Here is a 20,418-nt window from a genome sequence, read left to right on the forward strand (position 1 = left end):
ATTTCCGCTGCGGATTATTATTGCGGAATAATCCGCAGCATGTCCATTAATTTTGCGGACACGCAGCGTAATTGCCGCCATTGACTTGCATTTAGACGCTTAATATCCGTGTCAGCACATTTGCACATACGGATATTAAGCGATTTCATGTGCGGATGGTACCCGAGTTTGGAGAAGAGGAGACTCTCCTCCAGACCCAGGTACCATAATACCTGTAAAAAAAAGAATTTAAAATAAAGATTATACTTACCTTCTGATGGCCTCCGGCCTCCTCAGTGATCTGTCCGGTCTGTTGTATGGGTCGTGGTGGTGGGAGGACCTGCCATGACGTCATTAAGTCATGTGACAGGTCACGCGACCGCTGACGTCGGCGGTCGCGTGACCTGTCACATGACTCAGTGACGTCATCACAGGTCCTTTCACATCACCGCGACCGATGCAACACACCAGACGCAGCGGAGAAAACACCGGGGGCCATCGGAAGGTAAGTATAATCTTTTATTTTTTACCATTTTTATTCTTCTTTTTTTTTTTTTTTTTTTTTAACTATTACTTGGTCACACTATATAAAGCGCTTGATAACCCGCATGCAGAAATACATGTGCAAAACGCATTACTAACGCTTCTACCTGGCAGGAAAAACACATGTAAAATCCGCATGCGTTTTTCCTGCCAGGGAGAAGCGGAAAAAATATGCAGCATTTCTGCATCGTGGGCACTTAGCCTGAGTCAATACTTTGTAGGACCACCTTTTACTACAATTACTGCTGCCAGTCTTTTGGGGTCTGGTGGCCTTCAAAACACAGCTGCCATCCCAAGCACTGCGGTCCCTGGGAATCTGCCTGGGGGCCGGATAAAAGGTCATCGAGGGCCAGCCATAAATGGCCTGCGGGCCTGAGGTTTCCAACCATTGATCTAAACCATCCTTTATTGCTCAGGCAGTATGTTTAGGATCGTCCCCCTGGAAGGTAAACCTACGTCCCAGTCACAAGTTTTTTTGCAGCATCTTAACAGGTTTTTCTCCAGGATTGCCCTGTACTTAGCTCCATTCATCTTCCCATCAACTCTGACCAGCTTCCCTGTCCCTGCTGGAGAAAAGCATCCCCATAGTATGATGCTGCCACCACCATGTGTGACGGTGGGGATGGTGTTTTCAGGGTGATGTGCAGTGTTGATATGCCTCCACACACAGCACTTTACATTAAGCCCAGAAAGTTCTACTTTCGCTCCTCTGACCAGAGCACCTTTTTGCACATGCTTGCTGTGTCCACTGCATGACTTTTTTTTTTTGTAAACTGCAAATAAAACTTCTTTTGGCTTGCTTTCAAAAATGTCTTTCTTCTTGCCACTGTTACATAAAGGCCATATTTGTGGAGTATACGACTAATAGTTGTCCTGTGGACAGATTCTCCCTCCTGAGCTGTGGATCTCTGCAGCTCCTCCAGAATGACCATGGGCCTCTGTGTCTCTAATTTGTCCTCTCTTTGCTGGGATGTCAGCTGAGGTGGACAGCCATATCTTGGTAGGTTTGCAGTTGTGCCATATACTACTTACATTTTTGGATGATAGATTACAAACACATGGGCCATCCACACGGTAAACAAGTCTGTAGGACAGTGTTCACACCACCAAAAGACTGAAACACACAAGGACACAGTAAAACAAACGTATAAAACTACTCTGTTGTAAAAAAGTAACAGTAAACAGCAAGTGCTAGTAAAAAGGTGATAAAAAACAGGGTTTTTAGTTGACACGTTTTTTGCAAAAAATGTATACTAAGCCGCTCTACCAACGTCAAGGTAACCCAGATCAGAGCAGTCCCTATCTGATGTATTTAAAAACTGATCATGTGTATAGTACCTATATGAGCAGATCTAACAGGTAATGTCCATGTGGACACGCTGCAGAGGACGGCATTTTATGTGCATAGCCCACAAGGGAGGGGTGGAGAACTCCCTAATCTTGCAAAAGCAAGAAACAAATTGAATTGATTACAAACACATGGGCCATGCACACGGTGAACAAGTCTGTAGGACAGTGTTCACACCACCAAAAGACTGAAACACACAAGGACACAGTGGGCCATGCACATAAAATGATCAGTTTTTAAATACATCAGATAGGGACTGCTCTGATCTGGGTTACCTTGACGTTGGTAGAGCGGCTTAGTATACATTTTTTGCAAAAAACGTGTCAACTAAAAACCCTGTTTTTTATCACCTTTTTACTAGCACTTGCTGTTTACTGTTACTTTTTTACAGCAGAGTATTTTTATACGTTTGATTTACTGTGTCCTTGGGTGTTTCAGTCTTTGGGATGATAGCTTGAGCAGTGCTCAGTGTGATGTTTAATCTTGGGGAATTTTTTTATAACCTAACCCTGCTTTACTCTTTTCCACAACTTTATCCCTGACCTGTCTGGTGTGTTCCTTGCTTTTTATGATGCTGTTTGATCCCTAGTATTCTCAAACAAACCTCTGAGGCCTTCACAGAACAGCCGTAGTTATACTAAGAATATATTCGCCACAGGTGGACTCAATTTACTAATTATGTGACTACTGGAGGCAATTGGTCACTCAGGATTTTATTTAGGGATATCAGACTCCAGGGGGCTGAAAACAAATGTACCTCACAATTCTCAGATTTATATTTTTTAAATAATTAGAAAACCCATTTATCATTTCCTTTACAAATACTTGTTACTTCTTATTAGTATATCACATAACTCCCCCCCCCCCCCCCCCCCCCCCCCACCCAAAAAAAAAATACATGTAAGTTTCTGGGTAAGAAAATTTGGAAAAGTTCACAAGGTATGAATACTTTTTCATGGCACTGTACATCTTCTAGATTTTGCCTGAGATATCTTGCTAGAGAATATCATTGTCACCTTTTCAGGTTTTGTAAACAGTAAAAACTTGGTCTCTTTGCCCTAATTTCCTACAAATGAAACTGTTTTTTTGGAACACATACCATTCTAATGCATCTAGAAATCAGCCCAATTTGCATCTTCTGAAGCTGGCAGCCATTCTCTTTTAGTGGGCATTTCCATTTCAGCATTCTGCCAGCACTATTGGAGCTAGAACCTCCATTTCCTCGCTTTCCAGCTTGCAGTACTCCTCCAATTGTGTAATGAATTGACTGCCCAACTCTGTTAAGCCTGTATGCAACCTGACACAGAGTAGAGACATCATGACCGTCCACCACTTACTGTAATGTCTCAGCGTCTCTGCTACACTCAACAAGCAGCGGATCGCAAGTTGCTCAAAAGGTAAAAGCTAAAAAAGTTTACAGACAGGAGGGTGAAAATAGCACTGTGCAGACAGAAGTAAATGAGAAATATATTTATTTATGGATAAAATTATCTAAAAACGCATTTCATAGCTTCTTCTAGCTAGATAAGCTTCAAAACGCGTTACGTAGGAATAAACCCGCAAGGCCTCCTTTGCCAGCACTTTGAAGTGATGGTTTGGATGGAAAACCCGAGCGCCCGATTCATCATTGCATTTGCTCGTAATTTTGGTGTTTTTTGCCTATTTTTCATTTGCGCCTTATTTTTCTTTACATTTCCACCTCATTGCAGCCTTTATTATAAGAAATGGGAAATAAGTGTCCGAATATGGAGGATGGAAATATTGCGTCAAGCTAGGAGACAGGTGCTTAAATTCCAGGCTAATGATTAAGTGCTGGATTAATGGACTTTTATTGTACCTTCCTTTACTATGGTGTATTTTCTAAAGACCTCTGTGATATAACAATTTGACATTTCCTTTTCAGAAATGCGTGACAAGATGAAGACTTGGCGGGAGGAAAACTACAGGAACAGCGAGCAGATCATCGATGTCGGCGAAGAGTTGATAAACGAGCATGCGTCCAAACTCGGAGACGATAGTAAGTTTATTCTATTTATTCCTTACAGCTCACTGGTGTTGGGAACACCTGCTCAGCCGTAATATCCCACAGGGGACTCCCATATATATATTTTTTTTCGATTGGTGTCAGGAGAAGTTTATATAGGAACGAAGTTGTGAGCAGCCCAGAGCTTTACGTGCGGTAATAAAAAGTGTGTTTCTCATTACCTTCTATGGCTGCGTATCTTTCCAAATGCTTTTAAAAGAGATGAAATTTGCAAATTTTTTTTTTTATATATATTTTCTTATATAATGAAATTCTGAACTTGTATTGTTGGCTGTTTCCAACCAAAGTATTTGAGGACTAATGTAACAGAGCGCACAAAAATTCACCCCCACCCTTTTAAAGGTAGCGAACCCAGAAATAGGACCCCTACTGTCTGCAAGGTAACGCTGACTTGTAGGGTCACACTGGGGAGTCTCCCCAAATGCGAAGACTGTGACGATGCGGAACAGGTCAGCCTGGAAGTACAATTCTCCAGGTGCTACAGCAGTGCAAGAGGGACTCATGTGCGCGACCCATAGGGATTTATTAAATGCAAAAATGTTATGTCTGTAAAAGGATAATAAATCAGTACGGGATTGTATAGTATCTCTATAGCTACACAATGTCCCTCCCAGGCTGCCCAGGTAACACGTACTGACAATGTCACATGTAACTATATTTTCCGAATTGGATATGGAGATAGATAGTTAGATAGATATCCTTGAAAATGTGAACTTTTCCACATTTTTTGAATACCCACATACTCAAATCTATTTAATATAATTGTCGGATTTATATTTTTTAAAAACTTAAAAAAACACCCTTTACACTTCACAAATACTTGCTACTTTGTGTTGCTGAATGACATAAAATCCCAATAAAATACATTTAAGTTTGTGGATGGTAACATAAAAAAATGTGGAAAAGTTCATGGAGGAGTATGAATACTATAAGGCCCTGTATGTATATATTGCATAATGTGTGTGTGTGTGTATATATATATATATATATATATACACACAGTACAGACCAAAAGTTTGGACACACCTTCTCATTTAAAGATTTTTCTGTATTTTCATGACTATGAAAATTGTACATTCACACTGAAGGCATCAAAACTATGAATTAACACATGTGGAATTATATACTTAACAAAAAAGTGTGAAACAACTGAAAATATGTCTTATATTCTAGGTTCTTCAAAGTAGCCACCTTTTGCTTTGATGACTGCTTTGCACACTCTTGGCATTCTCTTGATGAGCTTCAAGAGGTAGTCACCGGAAATGGTTTTCACTTCACAGGTGTGCCCTGTCAGGTTTAATAAGTGGGATTTCTTGCCTTATAAATGGGGTTGAGACCATCAGTTGTGTTGTGCAGAAGTCTGGTGGATACACAGCTAATAGTCCTACTGAATAGACTGTTAGAATTTGTATTATGGCAAGAAAAAAGCAGCTAAGTAAAGAAAAACGAGTGGCCATCATTACTTTGAGAAATGAAGGTCAGTCAGTCCGAAAAATTGGGCAAACTTTGAAAGTGTCCCCAAGTGCAGTTGCAAAAACCATCAAGCGCTACAAAGAAACTGGCTCACATAAGGACCGCCCCAGGAAAGGAAGACCAAGAGTCACCTCTGCTTCTGAGGATAAGTTTATCCGAGTCACCAGCCTCAGAAATCGCAGGTTAACAGCAGCTCAGATTAGAGACCAGGTCAATGCCACACAGAGTTCTAGCAGCAGACACATCTCTTCAACAACTGTTAAGAGGAGACTTTGTGCAGCAGGCCTTCATGGTAAAATAGCTGCTAGGAAACCACTGCTAAGGACAGGCAACAAGCAGAAGAGACTTGTTTGGGCTAAAGAACACAAGGAATGGACATTAGACTAGTGGAAATCTGTGCTTTGGTCTGATGAGTCCAAATTTGAGATCTTTGGTTCCAATCATCGTGTCTTTGTGCGACAAAGAAAAGGTGAATGGATGGACTCTACATGCCTGGTTCCCACCGTGAAGCATGGAGGAGGAGGTGTGATGGTGTGGGGGTGCTTTGCTGGTGACACTGTTGGGGATTTATTCAAAATTGAAGGCATACTGAACCAGCATGGCTACCACAGCATCTTGCAGCGGCATGCCATTCCATCCGGTTTGCGTTTAGTTGGACCATTTATTTTTCAACAGGACAATGACCCCAAACACACCTCCAGGCTGTGTAAGGGCTATTTGACCAAGAAGGAGAGTGATGGGGTGCTATGCCAGATGACCTGGCCTCCACAGTCACCAGACCTGAACCCAATCGAGATGGTTTGGGGTGAGCTGGACCGCAGAGTGAAGGCAAAAGGGCCAACAAGTGCTAAGCATCTCTGGGAACTCCTTCAAGATTGTTGGAAGACCATTTCCGGTGACTACCCCTTGAAGCTCATCAAGAGAATGCCAAGAGTGTGCAAAGCAGTCATCAAAGCAAAAGGTGGCTACTTTGAAGAACCTAGAATATAAGACTTATTTTCAGTTGTTTCACACTTTTTTGTTAAGTATATAATTACACATGTGTTAATTCATAGTTTTGATGCCTTCAGTGTGAATGTACAATTTTCATAGTCTTGAAAATACAGAAAAATCATTAAATGAGAAGGTGTGTCTAAACTTTTGGTCTGTACTGTGTGTATGTATATCTATATATCTATCCCCCTTTTCGCAGGGCTGTTGGTTTTGCTTGCGCCCTGCTTCTCCAGCCTATGTTTCTGGCACTGTAGTTCTGTAGATGGTGGCGTGTGGTGCTGGCAGGGTCGGTGCCATATGCCTCGTGTACACAAGCCGATTTCAGGATGTATGACAAGCGCCGATCGAGTATGTACAATTGGACCGGTGCTCGTTTACATGATATAACACACTATACCCACAGAACGGTCACTAACACCATCCTTCCGTCCCCATACGGTATTGCAATATCGGCAGCACATTGTTGACTTGGGGTGATGTGCTGCCGAGAACAGTGATTTATTTATTTTATTCCCTTAGCATAAATGAAACGATCACCCAATGGACGAGCGTTTTGCTTGTTTTTCGGATGATCGGCGTCGCTGAAAATTGAGAACTAGCTTTTCTATAAATCTCATGATGACCTAAATGCACAAAGACCTTCACAGGTGCAGCCAGCCGCTCCACCCAACGCCTCCTGGCCGCGGTGCTGTGTCCAGTGGAGAATGGGAGGCACAGGTCCCATATTCTGGGTAGCCAACAGTGGGACCCACACCGATCTAACAATTATAACCTTTCCAATAGGAAGGAGATACTTTATGTAGACTGGGAAACCTCTTTAAATAGAAGTTGTTCCACTTGGAAAACTTTTGTCCATTTGTCATGATCACATTTTTTTTTTTCCCATGGGTCAGGTGTTAATTTTGTATTTTACCCTTAATGGGTTGTTAGAAAACAACTCCTGTTACAGAGAGCTGGGGCCGTTCATCTGAATGGCCGCCATATATAATTCCCTCTGCAGTGACCGCTGGCTGGGGAAATGTCTGACTGTTATATGGCCTTCCAACAAAATCGCCTTTTTGATTGAAGTGCGACCAACAAACATCAGGAGACATCCCCCTTTTTGATAGTTGTCCAGATTAGAAAGCAAAATGAAACATTGCTGCTTTCTTCCAGAAATAGCGCCACACCTGTTCACAGCTTGTGTCTGGTATTGCAGCTATAGTAAACGGAGCACAGCTGCAATACCTGACATAATGCATAGACAGGCATGGTGCTGATTTTTGGATGATGGCAGCCATGGTGTACTAATCCGGTGCATCCCTGAGGCTGCATTAGTTTCCTCTCGTGTGGGATTACCGACCCATACACGTGTCCTCACTATAAAGATTCTCAGATATTTATTGTTACAATTTCTGCCAAAAAACTCACAAATGTGTGCAAAGATATATAAAATGTTATATTTGTGGCACTGTAGATACCTAATGGAAAACAATATGGGGCAGCAAGTAGTAGATGACAGAGATGAATTCCTAGAACTGATGGCTCCATGCACGGACTCCCTGCTGATCCTGTGGACTTGTGCTTGTACACGTCAGCCAATCACATTTGGGGAGGAGGGATACAGCAGGAGTGTGGACCAATAGCCAGGCTGGGGGTGTGGCTCAGACCACCACAGACTCCCTGTGGACACTGGAGCTTAGTTGTAGTCACAGACCTCAACTCTGTCCTAACGTAGCAAAGCTAAAAAGCATCTAATCAACAAGATTGGAGGAAAAATAAAAAGCAGATCATCTTTCCTGTAGCTACTTGCATATACCGTAATTTTTAAGGATGATTTCATACTTCCTTCAATCACGGTCTGACAACCCAGCTGCATGCCTCCTGATCCACTCTCTAACCTCCTAAATGCTGCTTAATTTGGGTCAGTAAATCCATGGCCGATCTGGACACCGTGGCCTGTCCTCAAACCATTAGTGTGAAAGCTGCCTAATAAAGCATGAGTGGTGAGACATGCATCCCTAACAGTCTAGCGTTCCCGAGCACGTCGTGAACACTGGACCCCTTGCTGTTCTCCGAATTGTAATTTGTTTGCTGTGAAAGATCTGTAAAATATATCTGCTTGGCAGAGACGGCAGCTTTGTATTGGCTGGCGGCACTGTCATCACTCAGCGGGTCATCTAAGCAGGCGCTGGCAGCCCTTGTTATGTATTCCGTCTCTCACGCCGGTACCCCCTTCCTCGGTCTCAACAGGATTGCGTTCTGCTGATAATTAGGTCTCCTGTGAGCCCCGCGCCTTCCAAGAATCACATATTCCAGGAAATGGTCACCTAACGTATAGGAAATCCGACCCACTTTGGCACGGCACTATTATTTGGTACCTTTAAACAATATTAAACTGAGTTCCAATAGCAAAAACTCATTTATCTTCCAAAGCTGTGAACTTTGGCAGTGTAAAAACTTTTTTTTTTTTTTGTAATTTTTAAGGGAAAAAACATTTGCTTTGCTGTTTAGTTTGGAACTAGATGGAAAATGTTGATTTACACATACAAGACTGATTTCAATGCAAGTCCTGGTACTTTTCAGCACAGGTGGACCCAGACGCACCTTCTAATGTCCTCTAATCTGTCACGATCAGTTAATCACCTCATTTATTGATTATTAAAATATATATATATATATTTCTTAAAAAAACATTGGCAGGCGTGCTGTGTACATTTCAATCCCAACAGGCTGCTATAAAAACCAAATTACTGGCATTTTAATAAAAATGGAATTGGGATTAAAAAGTTTGGAATGGTAGCATGGCGTTTACTCTGTACAGTGCACAAGTTATTATTACCATCGGTTCCTGTTAGCACCAAAACCTGAACAAAATATTTCTCCAGAACTAAAGCAACACTCCAGTGTCTAGTTTTTTTTTTTTATTCATCCTGTCACCAGTCTCCTAATGTAGCTAGTAGTACCTTATTTATTTTACTTCTTTCTATCTGAAAATTCATGGTATACTCCTCTTCAGTTGGGTACTGTGATCTCATGGTGACATCTTAGGAATTACATGATTTTATGTTCTGAAGGCGTCACCATGTCAGAAAGAATAACAAAAACTCTTATCACAGTTTCTGATGATGATTAGACAGCTCCTGTCACACATTTATAATGGACAGCACAGTTCAGCCTCCCTGACTGAAAACATAGAATCTTCTAGCCTATTCAGGAAGAATATGGAGAGGATAATCGCACTGTTGTACTGGCTCTTGCTGTCCATGTGATGCTGTGCTGATGATTAATAGAGCACAGAGAAATAAAACGGCGATCGAAATCTAGTAATCATGATGGACAATGAAGAGAAGAAAGATGAGGCTGACGTCTCGTTCTGACGTTCCATAGGCTTACATTGTAAAAGCGACTTCAGGTCCACACATAAAACCCCAGTGTGATCCGGACTAGTCAGGTGAGTGAGAAGGAGACCGGAGCAGCGCTGGAAACGGGAAGCTGGCGATTGGGGGGTACATTACACACATTTACACAAGTTTAGGGTATAAAGCATTTCTTGGGAGTGCTACTTTACCACTTACTGTGAGAAGTGCAGAGTGTGATATTCTCGTGAAGGCTGTACAGACTGAAAGAAACAATTCAATGGATTACTTCTTTAAAAAGTGGTGACCATGACTAGTAAAACATTTTTTTGAGATCTAATCAGCATATATGAAGGAATAACTTGGTCAAGATTGCATTACGTATATACACTTTTTGCCCACTTTAATTTTTTCCACACCTTTCACAATTGTAGTTTTCTGGTATGAACATTAGACACGTGACCCCAAAATGCAGCGTACTATTGAATGAGCGGGTTTTCAGTGAATCAGTTTCATTGTGAATCTAAATTCGAATGGGGAAAAAAAAAAACAAGCGATCTGAACAACTTCACATGAGGCATGGGGCATCTGTGCTAAACTAGCCAGGGCCATTATATAAAAAAACACTAATTTTGGCCCAGTTTTTCTAATTTTGTTGTATAGATTATATCACTAATGGTGTGATTGAGGAAAAATATCCAGGTAAAGAGGAACTCCTAGATGTATATAACTCATTGACGAATGGGGTCAGAGGAGGATGTCAAGAATCGCTCCGACAAGCAGGGGAGGTTCACAGTCAAGAAGATTGTAGCCACGTACGTGTCTGGTGCGGCGACTAATGTGTCTGAACGCGCAAGCTCCACGTTCCTCAGTACGGAAGGGCTGTACCAGCAGATGACCAGATCAAGCTTCATTGCTGTATAGGGGGAAAATGAAAGGCCAGGCCCCATTGGACTGCAGAGAGCGAAAATTGGGTTGCTGAGGAGTGGAAAAAAGGCTGAAGTGTCACTGCGCATGCGGTGACCGCAAGATACACTGACTGCACACGCGCTGGGATTCACAGGTCTCAGCGTGTCCGCACTGAAGCTGGTAATCACACAGCCTCCTTGTGCATGCGCAGGACCAGCGGCCCGACGTGTGCAAATGCTCATGCGTCCCTCAAACATAGCGCTTTCCAGGAGCAGTATTCAAATGTCATGGGTGGCACCAGCACTGACTGAATGGTGCGCCCGCCCATGACTGAATCTGAGAATCACACCCCTATAACTGAATATGAGCAGCTAGGGTAAAGGATATAAAACGTTAGAAAAGCATTATAATGCCACCAATTTTCATGAAAACCGCTTGTGATGGACATTGCATCACTAACAAACCAATGGGGGCAGTGTACAAAGCAACTAGGACATGACGGGTTCCCTTTAAGTGTCAGCAATTCAGGCTGGTGGAGGTAGAATATTGTTGGGGGGGGATGTTTTCTGGGCACGTTTAGTTCTCTGATACCTGTGGATGAATGTTTGGAAACATGGGCTTCCTTAACCATTGTGACTGACCAAGTTCATCACTTCATGGAGGAGTCATATAGTCTTGGATTATTTTTGCGTTATTTAAGTGACTGTGATGTAATAATCGGGTCAGTACAATGATACTCTTCAATTATAAATGTTTCCTAAATCACACTGACTGTCTTTCTCTACTATCTGTCGTTGCTGTGTGCAGTTCAGTGTATTTTTATGAGTGGCATCTATTTGTAAGAGCTGACTGGGAGACATCTTTCACAAGCAGGAGGCAGGGAGACTGCTAAAGCTGTATCGCATAGTATACGTTAAAACACTGCGGTGTGAGAGGAATAGCAGTTCTATGTCACTGATCTTTCACTGGTTGCCATTAGATAGGAGAAGATGCAGTCTGATGAGACCCTCACCTCCCTCCCCCGTCGTGCAAAGCTGGAGACCTCATGGAAATCAAGACTGCATTAAAGGATTTGTACCGAGATATGAAGTTATCCCCTATGATTAGAGTAGGTGATAACTTGCTGATCGTGGGGTTGAGTTATCCTGTGGCGCCCTCACTGATCCAAAGTTCTCTGAAATGACCTCTCTAAATTGCATTGAAAGAGGGGACATCTTTCCACAAAAGTTCTGGAAAATACCAGGCGTTTATTTCATGCTAAAATTCTCTATTTTTGTGTGGGGACCATCAAATGTGAAGGGGCTTATCAGTCCTACTATAGACAGGACAGATGGGGGGAGGCTCCTGCTGCAGCCGTTGTCGAAGAGGAAGATGAGGGAAGACGAGATTGATTTCTTGTAACAGAATATTTCTTTGCTTAATTGTAAGAGGAAACAAATACCATCAAAACAGCAAGGAGATTAAGGAAGGAATTGTTTGGATATTATTTTTATTTTTTGTGCATTTTCTATGTTTAGTGTTACTTAAAAATCTTTACAAAACCTTCTATTTCGTTTTGGGTAAGACATTGAAGCACAGCGAGTCTTTTTGCAGGCAGCACAGATCTTACCAACCATCATTTTTTTTTTCCTAACATTGTAGTCATTCCTGAATATATACATAGATGTGAATGACAGATAAGGACCCTCTCGTCTACCCTGGCTGCATATTTTCCTAACTTAGGCTAACACCGTAGATCCTACTTGATCTTGGACTTGATTTCCTTTCGCCTAAACCTTTATTACTGTATTTTTCCTTTCCATGTTACTTTTAGTTTTCCATGGGGTTCACTATAGTCGTCAGTGTTCAGAAGTGAACGTGAATTCCTGTTCCAAATCACAGTGTATTTTTTTTTTTTTTTAGCTTTTCAACTAAATTTGTTTGTCCCTTACGTCCTAATGTTAGACTGCATGGTCCTGCCCCAAAAATGCATGGCATGAAAAGACTTTGTCCAAGTACTTGGAATGAATAATTAACATATGGATGGATCTCGTGCAACATTATAAATGGTCCCTGTAATTTTAGAAAACCTGATCTAAATAACCAAAAGAACTGCTTTGGATAATCATTAGATAATCCCCAAAAGAACAAAACGACTATTTACTGTATTGTAAGGACACCAATTAAAGAAAACAGTATAAAGGTATCCTCAACAAGACAATAATTAAAAAAAAACCCAATATATTAAAAAGGAGGCAGAGGAACATGACAACTATACATGGTCATGTATCGGCAATATAATGTGCAAATATATTCATATATAAAGTGCAAGTGCACAAAAGACAAGTTTATAAAGATAAAAATATTAACAAATGTAAAGGATGAATATCAAAACCACAAATGTGAATCATTAAAAAAAGGAGTGAGAAAAGATTACTGACCTGGGTTCATGGTGGAGATCCTGCTGCCGCCCCATATTCCTACGCGCGTTTCACACGAGCTCCCTCAGGGAGTGATGAGGCAGGAGGGCGAAATAGGACTTAAATCGGACTTAAATAGGAAGGAGATGTTTGCAGAAGCCAATTAAATAAAGCTCACCCAGCTGCCAATTATAGGGCACATGCACCGACTTGCTGGCACTGACGCGCGCCCATCAGGCAGATTGCGGCGACGTCACAAGAAGGTGCGGCGCCATCCGTAACATCGCAGGCGATACGCTTAAGGGACAGCAAGCACACGCCAGAAAATGTCATGCGCAAAGCACTGGGGAGGCCATGATGATTCAGGGCAAAAAAAAATTGGGCAGGAGTAGAAAATAGCCATGAAGTTGAAGAGGCTATGATAATTCAGGGCACAAGGGTGGGCAATAATAAGGAAGATAAATGGAGATAATAAATCTTAAAGTGACAATAACAATGGGAACAAAGAAAAATTAAAATAAGAAATAAGTCTGAAAAACAAAAATATATATATATATAATTGAGAAATAATTAAAGATATAGTTTAATAGGAAAAACCCATTTAGGAGTGAAGAAAATTAGAAAGTGAAGATAAAGTGCAAACAAAATTTTTTTATGAATAATATATTGTAAACAATCCAATAATAAAAATGTGAATAATTAAGCTGTGACAAAAATGGTGATACAATAATATTGATGCAATACAACACCACACAATTTGTTAGCTTTTCAACTAAATTTGTTTGTCCCTTATGTCCTAAAGTTAGGCTGCCTGGTTCTGCCCCAAAAATGCATGGCACGAAAAGATGTTGTCCGACTACTTGGAATGGATAAATAACATAGATGGAGCGCATGCTACATTATAAATTGTCCCTGTAAACCTGATCTAATTTCATAGATAAAGTGATAAATGGACAGTATTCAAATTACTTTATCTTAAAAAAAAAAAAAAAAAAAAAAAAAAAAGTTGTCTTCCCTCAAAAAATCATTCTAAAGTGGAAGTTATCTCTGTTTTATGTAACTTTCTGTCCACTGTTTTTTGTCAAGAGTAATCCTTTAGCTACAGAAATATGAAGTGGAGGTGGAGCATAGCAGAGAAGCAGGCTATCCGTTCAGGGCAGGCATATGAGGAAAAGGAAGTTCCAGCACCTACTGTGCTGTCTGACTGTTGATTTAAAGAGGCACCTAACACTCAAAAGGATTGTATGGCAAGCTACAGAACATAGGGACAGTTAGAGAAGCATGGTTTGAAATATTAAAGCAGCACTCCTCCTCTTCCCATCAAAGTTTTTATCCTCTTAATATACTGCAGTCATCATATTATATAGCACTGTGTACTTAAAATTGCTCATTTTGCCTTTCTACCCAGTAAATTCTTCTTTTCTCTGCTCTATGTAGAAACTGGAAGTCTCTTGTCCCTGCATTTATCATTCCCCTCTTCAACCCCTGACGCAGCTGCTCCCTCCTCCCCCTGCCAAGGACTTTTGCAGTGACTCATGACTCATACAGGGAAAATTTACCTCCTGTTTCTACATAGAGCTTAGAAGGATTCAGCTCGTCAGTTTTTAATCACGTGATGTCATAGACCTACTGGAAAAGAAGAATTTACTGTGTAGAAAGGCAAAATGAGCAATTGTAAGTACACAGTGCTATATAATAAGATGACTGCAATGTACACTGCTCAAAAAAATAAAGGGAACACTCAAATAACACATCCTAGATCTGAATGAATGAAATATTCTCATTGAATACTTTGTTCTGTACAAAGTTGAATGTGCTGACAACAAAATCACACAAAAATCATCAATGGAAATCAAATCTATTAACCAATGGAGGCCGGGATTTGGGGAAACCCCCAAAATTAAAGTGGAAAAACACACTACAGGCTGATCCAACTTTGATGTAATGTCCTTAAAACAAGTCAAAATGAGGCTCAGTATTGTGTGTGGCCTCCACGTGCCTGTATGACCTCCCTACAACACCTGGGCATGCTCCTGATGAGGTTGCGGATGGTCTCCTGTGGGATTTTCTCCCAGACCTGGACTAAAGCATCCGCCAACTCCTGGACAGTCTGTGGTGCAATGTGACGTTGGTGGATGGAGCGAGACATGATGTCCCAGATGTGCTCAATCGGATTCAGGTCTGGGGGACGGGTGGGCCAGTCCATAGCTTCAATGCCTTCATCTTGCAGGAACTGCTGACACACTCCAGCCACATGAGGTCTGGCATTGTCCTGCATTAGGAGGAACCCAGGGCCAACCGCACCAGCATATATATGGTCTCACAAGGGGTCTGAGGATCTCACCTCGGTACCTAATGGCAGTCTGGCTACCTCTGGCGAGCACATGGAGGGCTGTGCGGCCCTCCAAAGAAATGCCACCCCACACCATTACTGACCCACTGCCAAACCGGTCATACTGAAGGATGTTGCAGACAGCAGATCGCTCTCCATGGCGTCTTCAGACTCTGTCACATCTGTCACATGTGCTCAGTGTGAACCTGCTTTCATCTGTGAAAAGCACAGGGCGCCAGTGGCGACTTTAACAATCCTGGTGTTCTGTGGCAAATGCCAAGCGTCATGCACGGTGTTGGGCTGTGAGCACAACCCCCATCTGTGGACGTCGTGCCCTCATACCACCCTCATGGAGTCGGTTTCTAACCGTTTGTGCAGACACATGCACATTTGTGACCTGCTGGAGGTCATTTTGCAGGGCTCTGGCAGTGCTCCTCCTGTTCATCCTTGCACAAAGGCAGAGGTAGAGGTCCTGCTGCTGGGTTGTTGCCCTCCTACGGCCCCCCCCACGTGTCCTGGTGTACTGGCCTGTCTCCTGGTATCACCTCCAGCCTCTGGACACTACGCTGACAGACACAGCAAACCTTCTTGCCACAGCTCTCATTGATGTGCCATCCTGGATGAGCTGCACTACCTGAGCAACTTCTGTGGGTTGTAGAGTCCGTCTCATGCTACCCCGAGTGTGAAAGCACAACCAACATTCAAAAGTGACCAAAACATCAGCCAGAAAGCATTGGTACTGAGATGTGGTCTGTGGTCCCCACCTGCAGAACCACTCCTTTATTGAGTGTGTCTTGATAATTGCCAATAATTTCCATCTATTGTCTATTCCATTTGCACAACAGCATGTGAGATTGATTGTCAATCAGTGTTGCTTCCTAAGTGAACAGTTTGATTTCACAGAAGTTTGATTTACTTGGAGTTATATTCTGTTGTTTAAGTGTTCCCTTTATTTTTTTGAGCAGTGTATTAAGAGGATAAAAAAATTGATGCGGGTGCTTCTTTAATGGACAAACCAGACTGTATATGTCCCAAAAGCAGTTTTACCTTGCTAGGAGAGGTAATGGCAGCAAGACCATGCTTTTCTACAGGTTTTGTTAAAATTGCACTTAACTTCCATGTAGGACAGTAACTTGGTAATAATCTTTTTTTTTCCCTGGTGGATTAAGGCTGTGTTCACACGATGCGTATTTCATGCGTTTCCGCGGCGTTTTTGCAGTTGCGTAAACGCCGCGGAAACGCATGAAAAACGCATGGTAGAAGGGCAGCAATGTTCCCCAATGGAAATCCGCATGTGCTGTGCCCATGATGCGGATTTTTCCGCAGCGTTAACGCTGCGGTCAAAAATCCGCAGCATGTCAATTAATTTTGCGGAAACGCGGCGATTTCGCCGCCATTGACTTGCATTAGAACGCGCCAATTCCGCAAGACAGCATTTGTACTTGCGTAATTGGTGCGTTCTAATGTGCGGATGGTACCCGGGTGTAGAGGAGAGGAGAGTCTCATCCACACCCAGGTACCATTAATAAAAGCTGTAAAAAGAAGAATAAAATAAAAAATAAATGTATTCTTACCTTCTGTCGGCCCGTGCAGCGCTCCCGCTTGGTTCCCGGCACTTGCAGTGAGTTGTAGGACCTGCGGTGACGTCAGAGTCATGTGACGGGTCACGTGACGCTGACGTTGGCAGGTCTTTCAATTCAAAGTTGCCGGCAGCCGGGAGAACGGAGTGAGCAGGACAGCGCGGGCCATCAGAGGTAAGTATATACACTCTCTCGGTTCACACTGTATAAATCCATGCTGTTTGCATGGATTTATATAGTGTGACCTAGTTATCAAGCACTTTCCAGGTGATGCTAAAATCGCCTGGAAAGCGCTTGTCAATCTGCATGTGGATCCGCATGTATTCTGCAGGAAAAACGCATGCACAATCTGCATGCGTTTTTTCTGCCAGGGAGATGCAGAAATGATGCAGAAATTTTCTGCTTCATTTCTGCATCGTGTGCACATACCCTAATAGTTTTTTTTTAGTTTTTGTTTTCTTTGTCTTTTTGTGGTACATAATAATTCTCCTTGTCCTGATTGCTTGATCTGAGCAAGCAGGGCTGCAGTGTAAAGCATGGCTCCAGTACAGATCAGCAGTGTGAGCCTGTGATGACATCGGAGGTGGATTTTACACCAGCCCAAACATCTTATGAGATAATGCTGCTCAGCTTGAGTTACTCCTCGCCATTCTTCTCTCTTCCTGACCCAGCCATATACTTTATTGGTCAGTGCCTGATTTACATCTGGCTTTTAGTTTTGGGAAGTAGCTTGTCTATCGTCGGTGATCCCTAGTGCTACGACCACCATCGCAGAGCTTTCCTTACTAACCGTCTTCGTTTCTATCTCTTCTGGACAGTATGGATCATCCATGAACAGGTGATGGTTGCTGCCTTGGACTGTGGTCGTGATGACGTAGCAATGGTAAGTCATGTATAGATTTTATCTACTTTTTTTTTTGTCGTCATGTGCCAGCAAGTATTGTCCAAAACAAAATGCTAAGGGGTCTTCTTCTTTGTCAGATCAATTCCATGAGATCATTCTTGTCTTTGGGAGATAAACCTCTGGGACCCTTGATGATCCTGAGAACATCTTACAGAGAATGACCGCATGGAGTCAGTGTGATGTCTGGGCATTGTTCTGCTGGCAGACCTTTGGTCTTGGCATTCGTGTAAATGTTATTTTGCTGCGTACCTCCTGCCTAAGCTGGTAGAGATCAATTAATAAATTCACAGGACCCTGGTCTAGAGGGCAGGTCTGTTTTCCATAACTGGCGGTCGAGGAGAACTTTGATCCTCCTGCTCCATTGGCATCCTCAAGTCCTCCTTTGATCACCATGTCATGGTGTATTTCTCTGGATGTAGATTGCAGAACCCTGCCAAGGTGCAATATGCACGCTGTCAGGCTTCCCCCTCGATTTCCAGGTTTAGCTAGCGGTCATTTGCCGACCAGCAGCTTCTTCTTGCTCTTCTCAATAATCGAATGAGAGAAGTGAATGCAAAGCTTTTCGGCACATGACCGCGACTATGCAAATCACGTGGCCACCCACTCCAGCTGGAAATGGTGAGAAATCCTGACTGTTTGCAGGTTGCACATTGACAGGATTTTGACAATCTGCCGTCACAGAATAATACAGAAGCTGTGGAGATCAAAAAATTGCAAATAGGGTCTTATCCAATCTATATTTTTGAAGGGATAATATTGTTTTCCTAACCTGGTGGAGTTGTGCTCACACAACAATATGGAGGTATAGAATAACAGCTGCTACAGGTCCACATTTCATCCGACCAATAAATTGAATAAAGGAATAAACGTGGATGGTTTGCTGCTGCTATGATTGCGGTTTATATTGGTTGACGCGTTTCGACATTTTCAGACTTCTTCCTCAGGACATAACCGCATGTGAAGAAGTATGAAAATGTCGAAACGCGTCGACCAATAAAAACCGCAATCATACAACTGTGTATCCTGGATTTACATTTCTAGTTGGCAGCAGCGCGGACCATCCACGTTGTGTCACAGAATGATTACAAAAATGTGTTCAGACCAGAAAACCCCTTAATGTTATGGCTGATGTATATATATATGTCTATTCTGTTCATTGTTGACAAATTACTTTTCTGCTAAATGATTTTTTTTTCCCCTTTTTTGTTCCTCTGTAATTATTTTCTGAGGTCTATTCCGTTTGTTTTTAACGTCTTGCCATCGCTGCCATGTTTTATGTTTCTCTGCTCACCCGAGTATAGTCTTGTGAAATGAAGCTACAGTGTAGACTTTCTCTCGGCATCACTGTATAACAGCCCTCACATGTTCTCAGACATGGTCCTCGCTCCTCCGGCATATGCCGCGCCGGGTTTGTTTAAGTTTGTGTGGTTATGTCATGCATATTTATCATACTTCTTCATCATCATGCACTGAGTTTTTCTGTTCTCCGTCCAAGAGTGTCCAAGATTTGTTTTACTTAAAAGCTATCCAAACGTTTCCAAGTTGTTGCAGATGAAGAACATTTTCAGCAATCTCAAGTGTCAACAGAAATGCAGGAGCCCAGTGTAAAAGTGACAGGACACGCAAATACTATAAGATATACCTGCTGGGCCAGAAAGCAATACCACATATGTATACAAACTGCTTGATAGTCTGAAAATATTACTACCTGCCTGTAATACTCCCTGCTGCTGGATACCTCCCCCCGTAATAATGCCTGCTGCTGGATACCTCCCCCCGTAATACTGCCAGCTGCAGGATACCTCCCCCCGTAATACTGCCTGCTGCTGGATACCTCCCCCCGTAATACTGCCAGCTGCAGGATACCTCCCCCCGTAATACTGCCTGCTGCTGGATACCTCCCCCCGTAATACTGCCAGCTGCAGGATACCTCCCCCCGTAATACTGCCTGCTGCAGGATACCTACCCCCGTAATACTGCCTGCTGCTGGATACCTCCCCCCGTAATACTGCCTGCTGCAGGAAACCTCCCCCCGTAATACTGCCTGCTGCAGGAAACCTCCCCCCGTAATACTGCCTGCTGCAGGAAACCTCCCCCCGTAATACTGCCTGCTGCAGGAAACCTCCCCCCGTAATACTGCCTGCTGCAGGAAACCTCCCCCCGTAATACTGCCTGCTGCTGGATACCTCCCCTCGTAATAATGCCTGCTGCTGGATACCTCCCCCCGTAATACTGCCAGCTGCAGGATACCTCCCCCCGTAATACTGCCTGCTGCTGGATACCTCCCCCCGTAATACTGCCAGCTGCAGGATACCTCCCCCCGTAATACTGCCTGCTGCTGGATACCTCCCCCCGTAATACTGCCTGCTGCAGGATACCTCCCCCCGTAATACTGCCTGCTGCAGGATACCTCCCCCGTAATACTCCCTGCTGCAGGATACCTCCCCCCGTAATACTGCCTGCTGCAGGATACCTCCCCCCGTAATACTGCCTGCTGCAGGAAACCTCCCCCCGTAATACTGCCTGCTGCAGGAAACCTCCCCCCGTAATACTGCCTGCTGCAGGAAACCTCCCCC

General features: G+C 43.0%; 1 protein-coding gene across 2 annotated transcripts in view; it reads left to right on the top strand.

Annotated features, from left to right (window-relative positions):
- EMC2 (ER membrane protein complex subunit 2) overlaps positions 1 to 20,418 on the top strand; it is an 85,567-nt gene that overhangs the window by 14,064 nt on the left and 51,085 nt on the right. For both annotated transcript variants that reach the window (XM_073679770.1, XM_073679771.1), the window contains exons 3-4: positions 3,774 to 3,887; positions 17,757 to 17,821. In XM_073679770.1, coding sequence (XP_073535871.1) covers positions 3,774 to 3,887; positions 17,757 to 17,821 — 179 coding nt within the window. The remainder of the gene's footprint in view (positions 1 to 3,773; positions 3,888 to 17,756; positions 17,822 to 20,418) is intronic.

This window comes from Phyllobates terribilis, unplaced genomic scaffold, assembly GCF_046119375.1.
Source record: "Phyllobates terribilis strain yellow unplaced genomic scaffold, ASM4611937v1 Scaffold_4__5_contigs__length_816908805, whole genome shotgun sequence".
Classification (NCBI taxonomy): Eukaryota; Metazoa; Chordata; class Amphibia; order Anura; family Dendrobatidae; genus Phyllobates; species Phyllobates terribilis.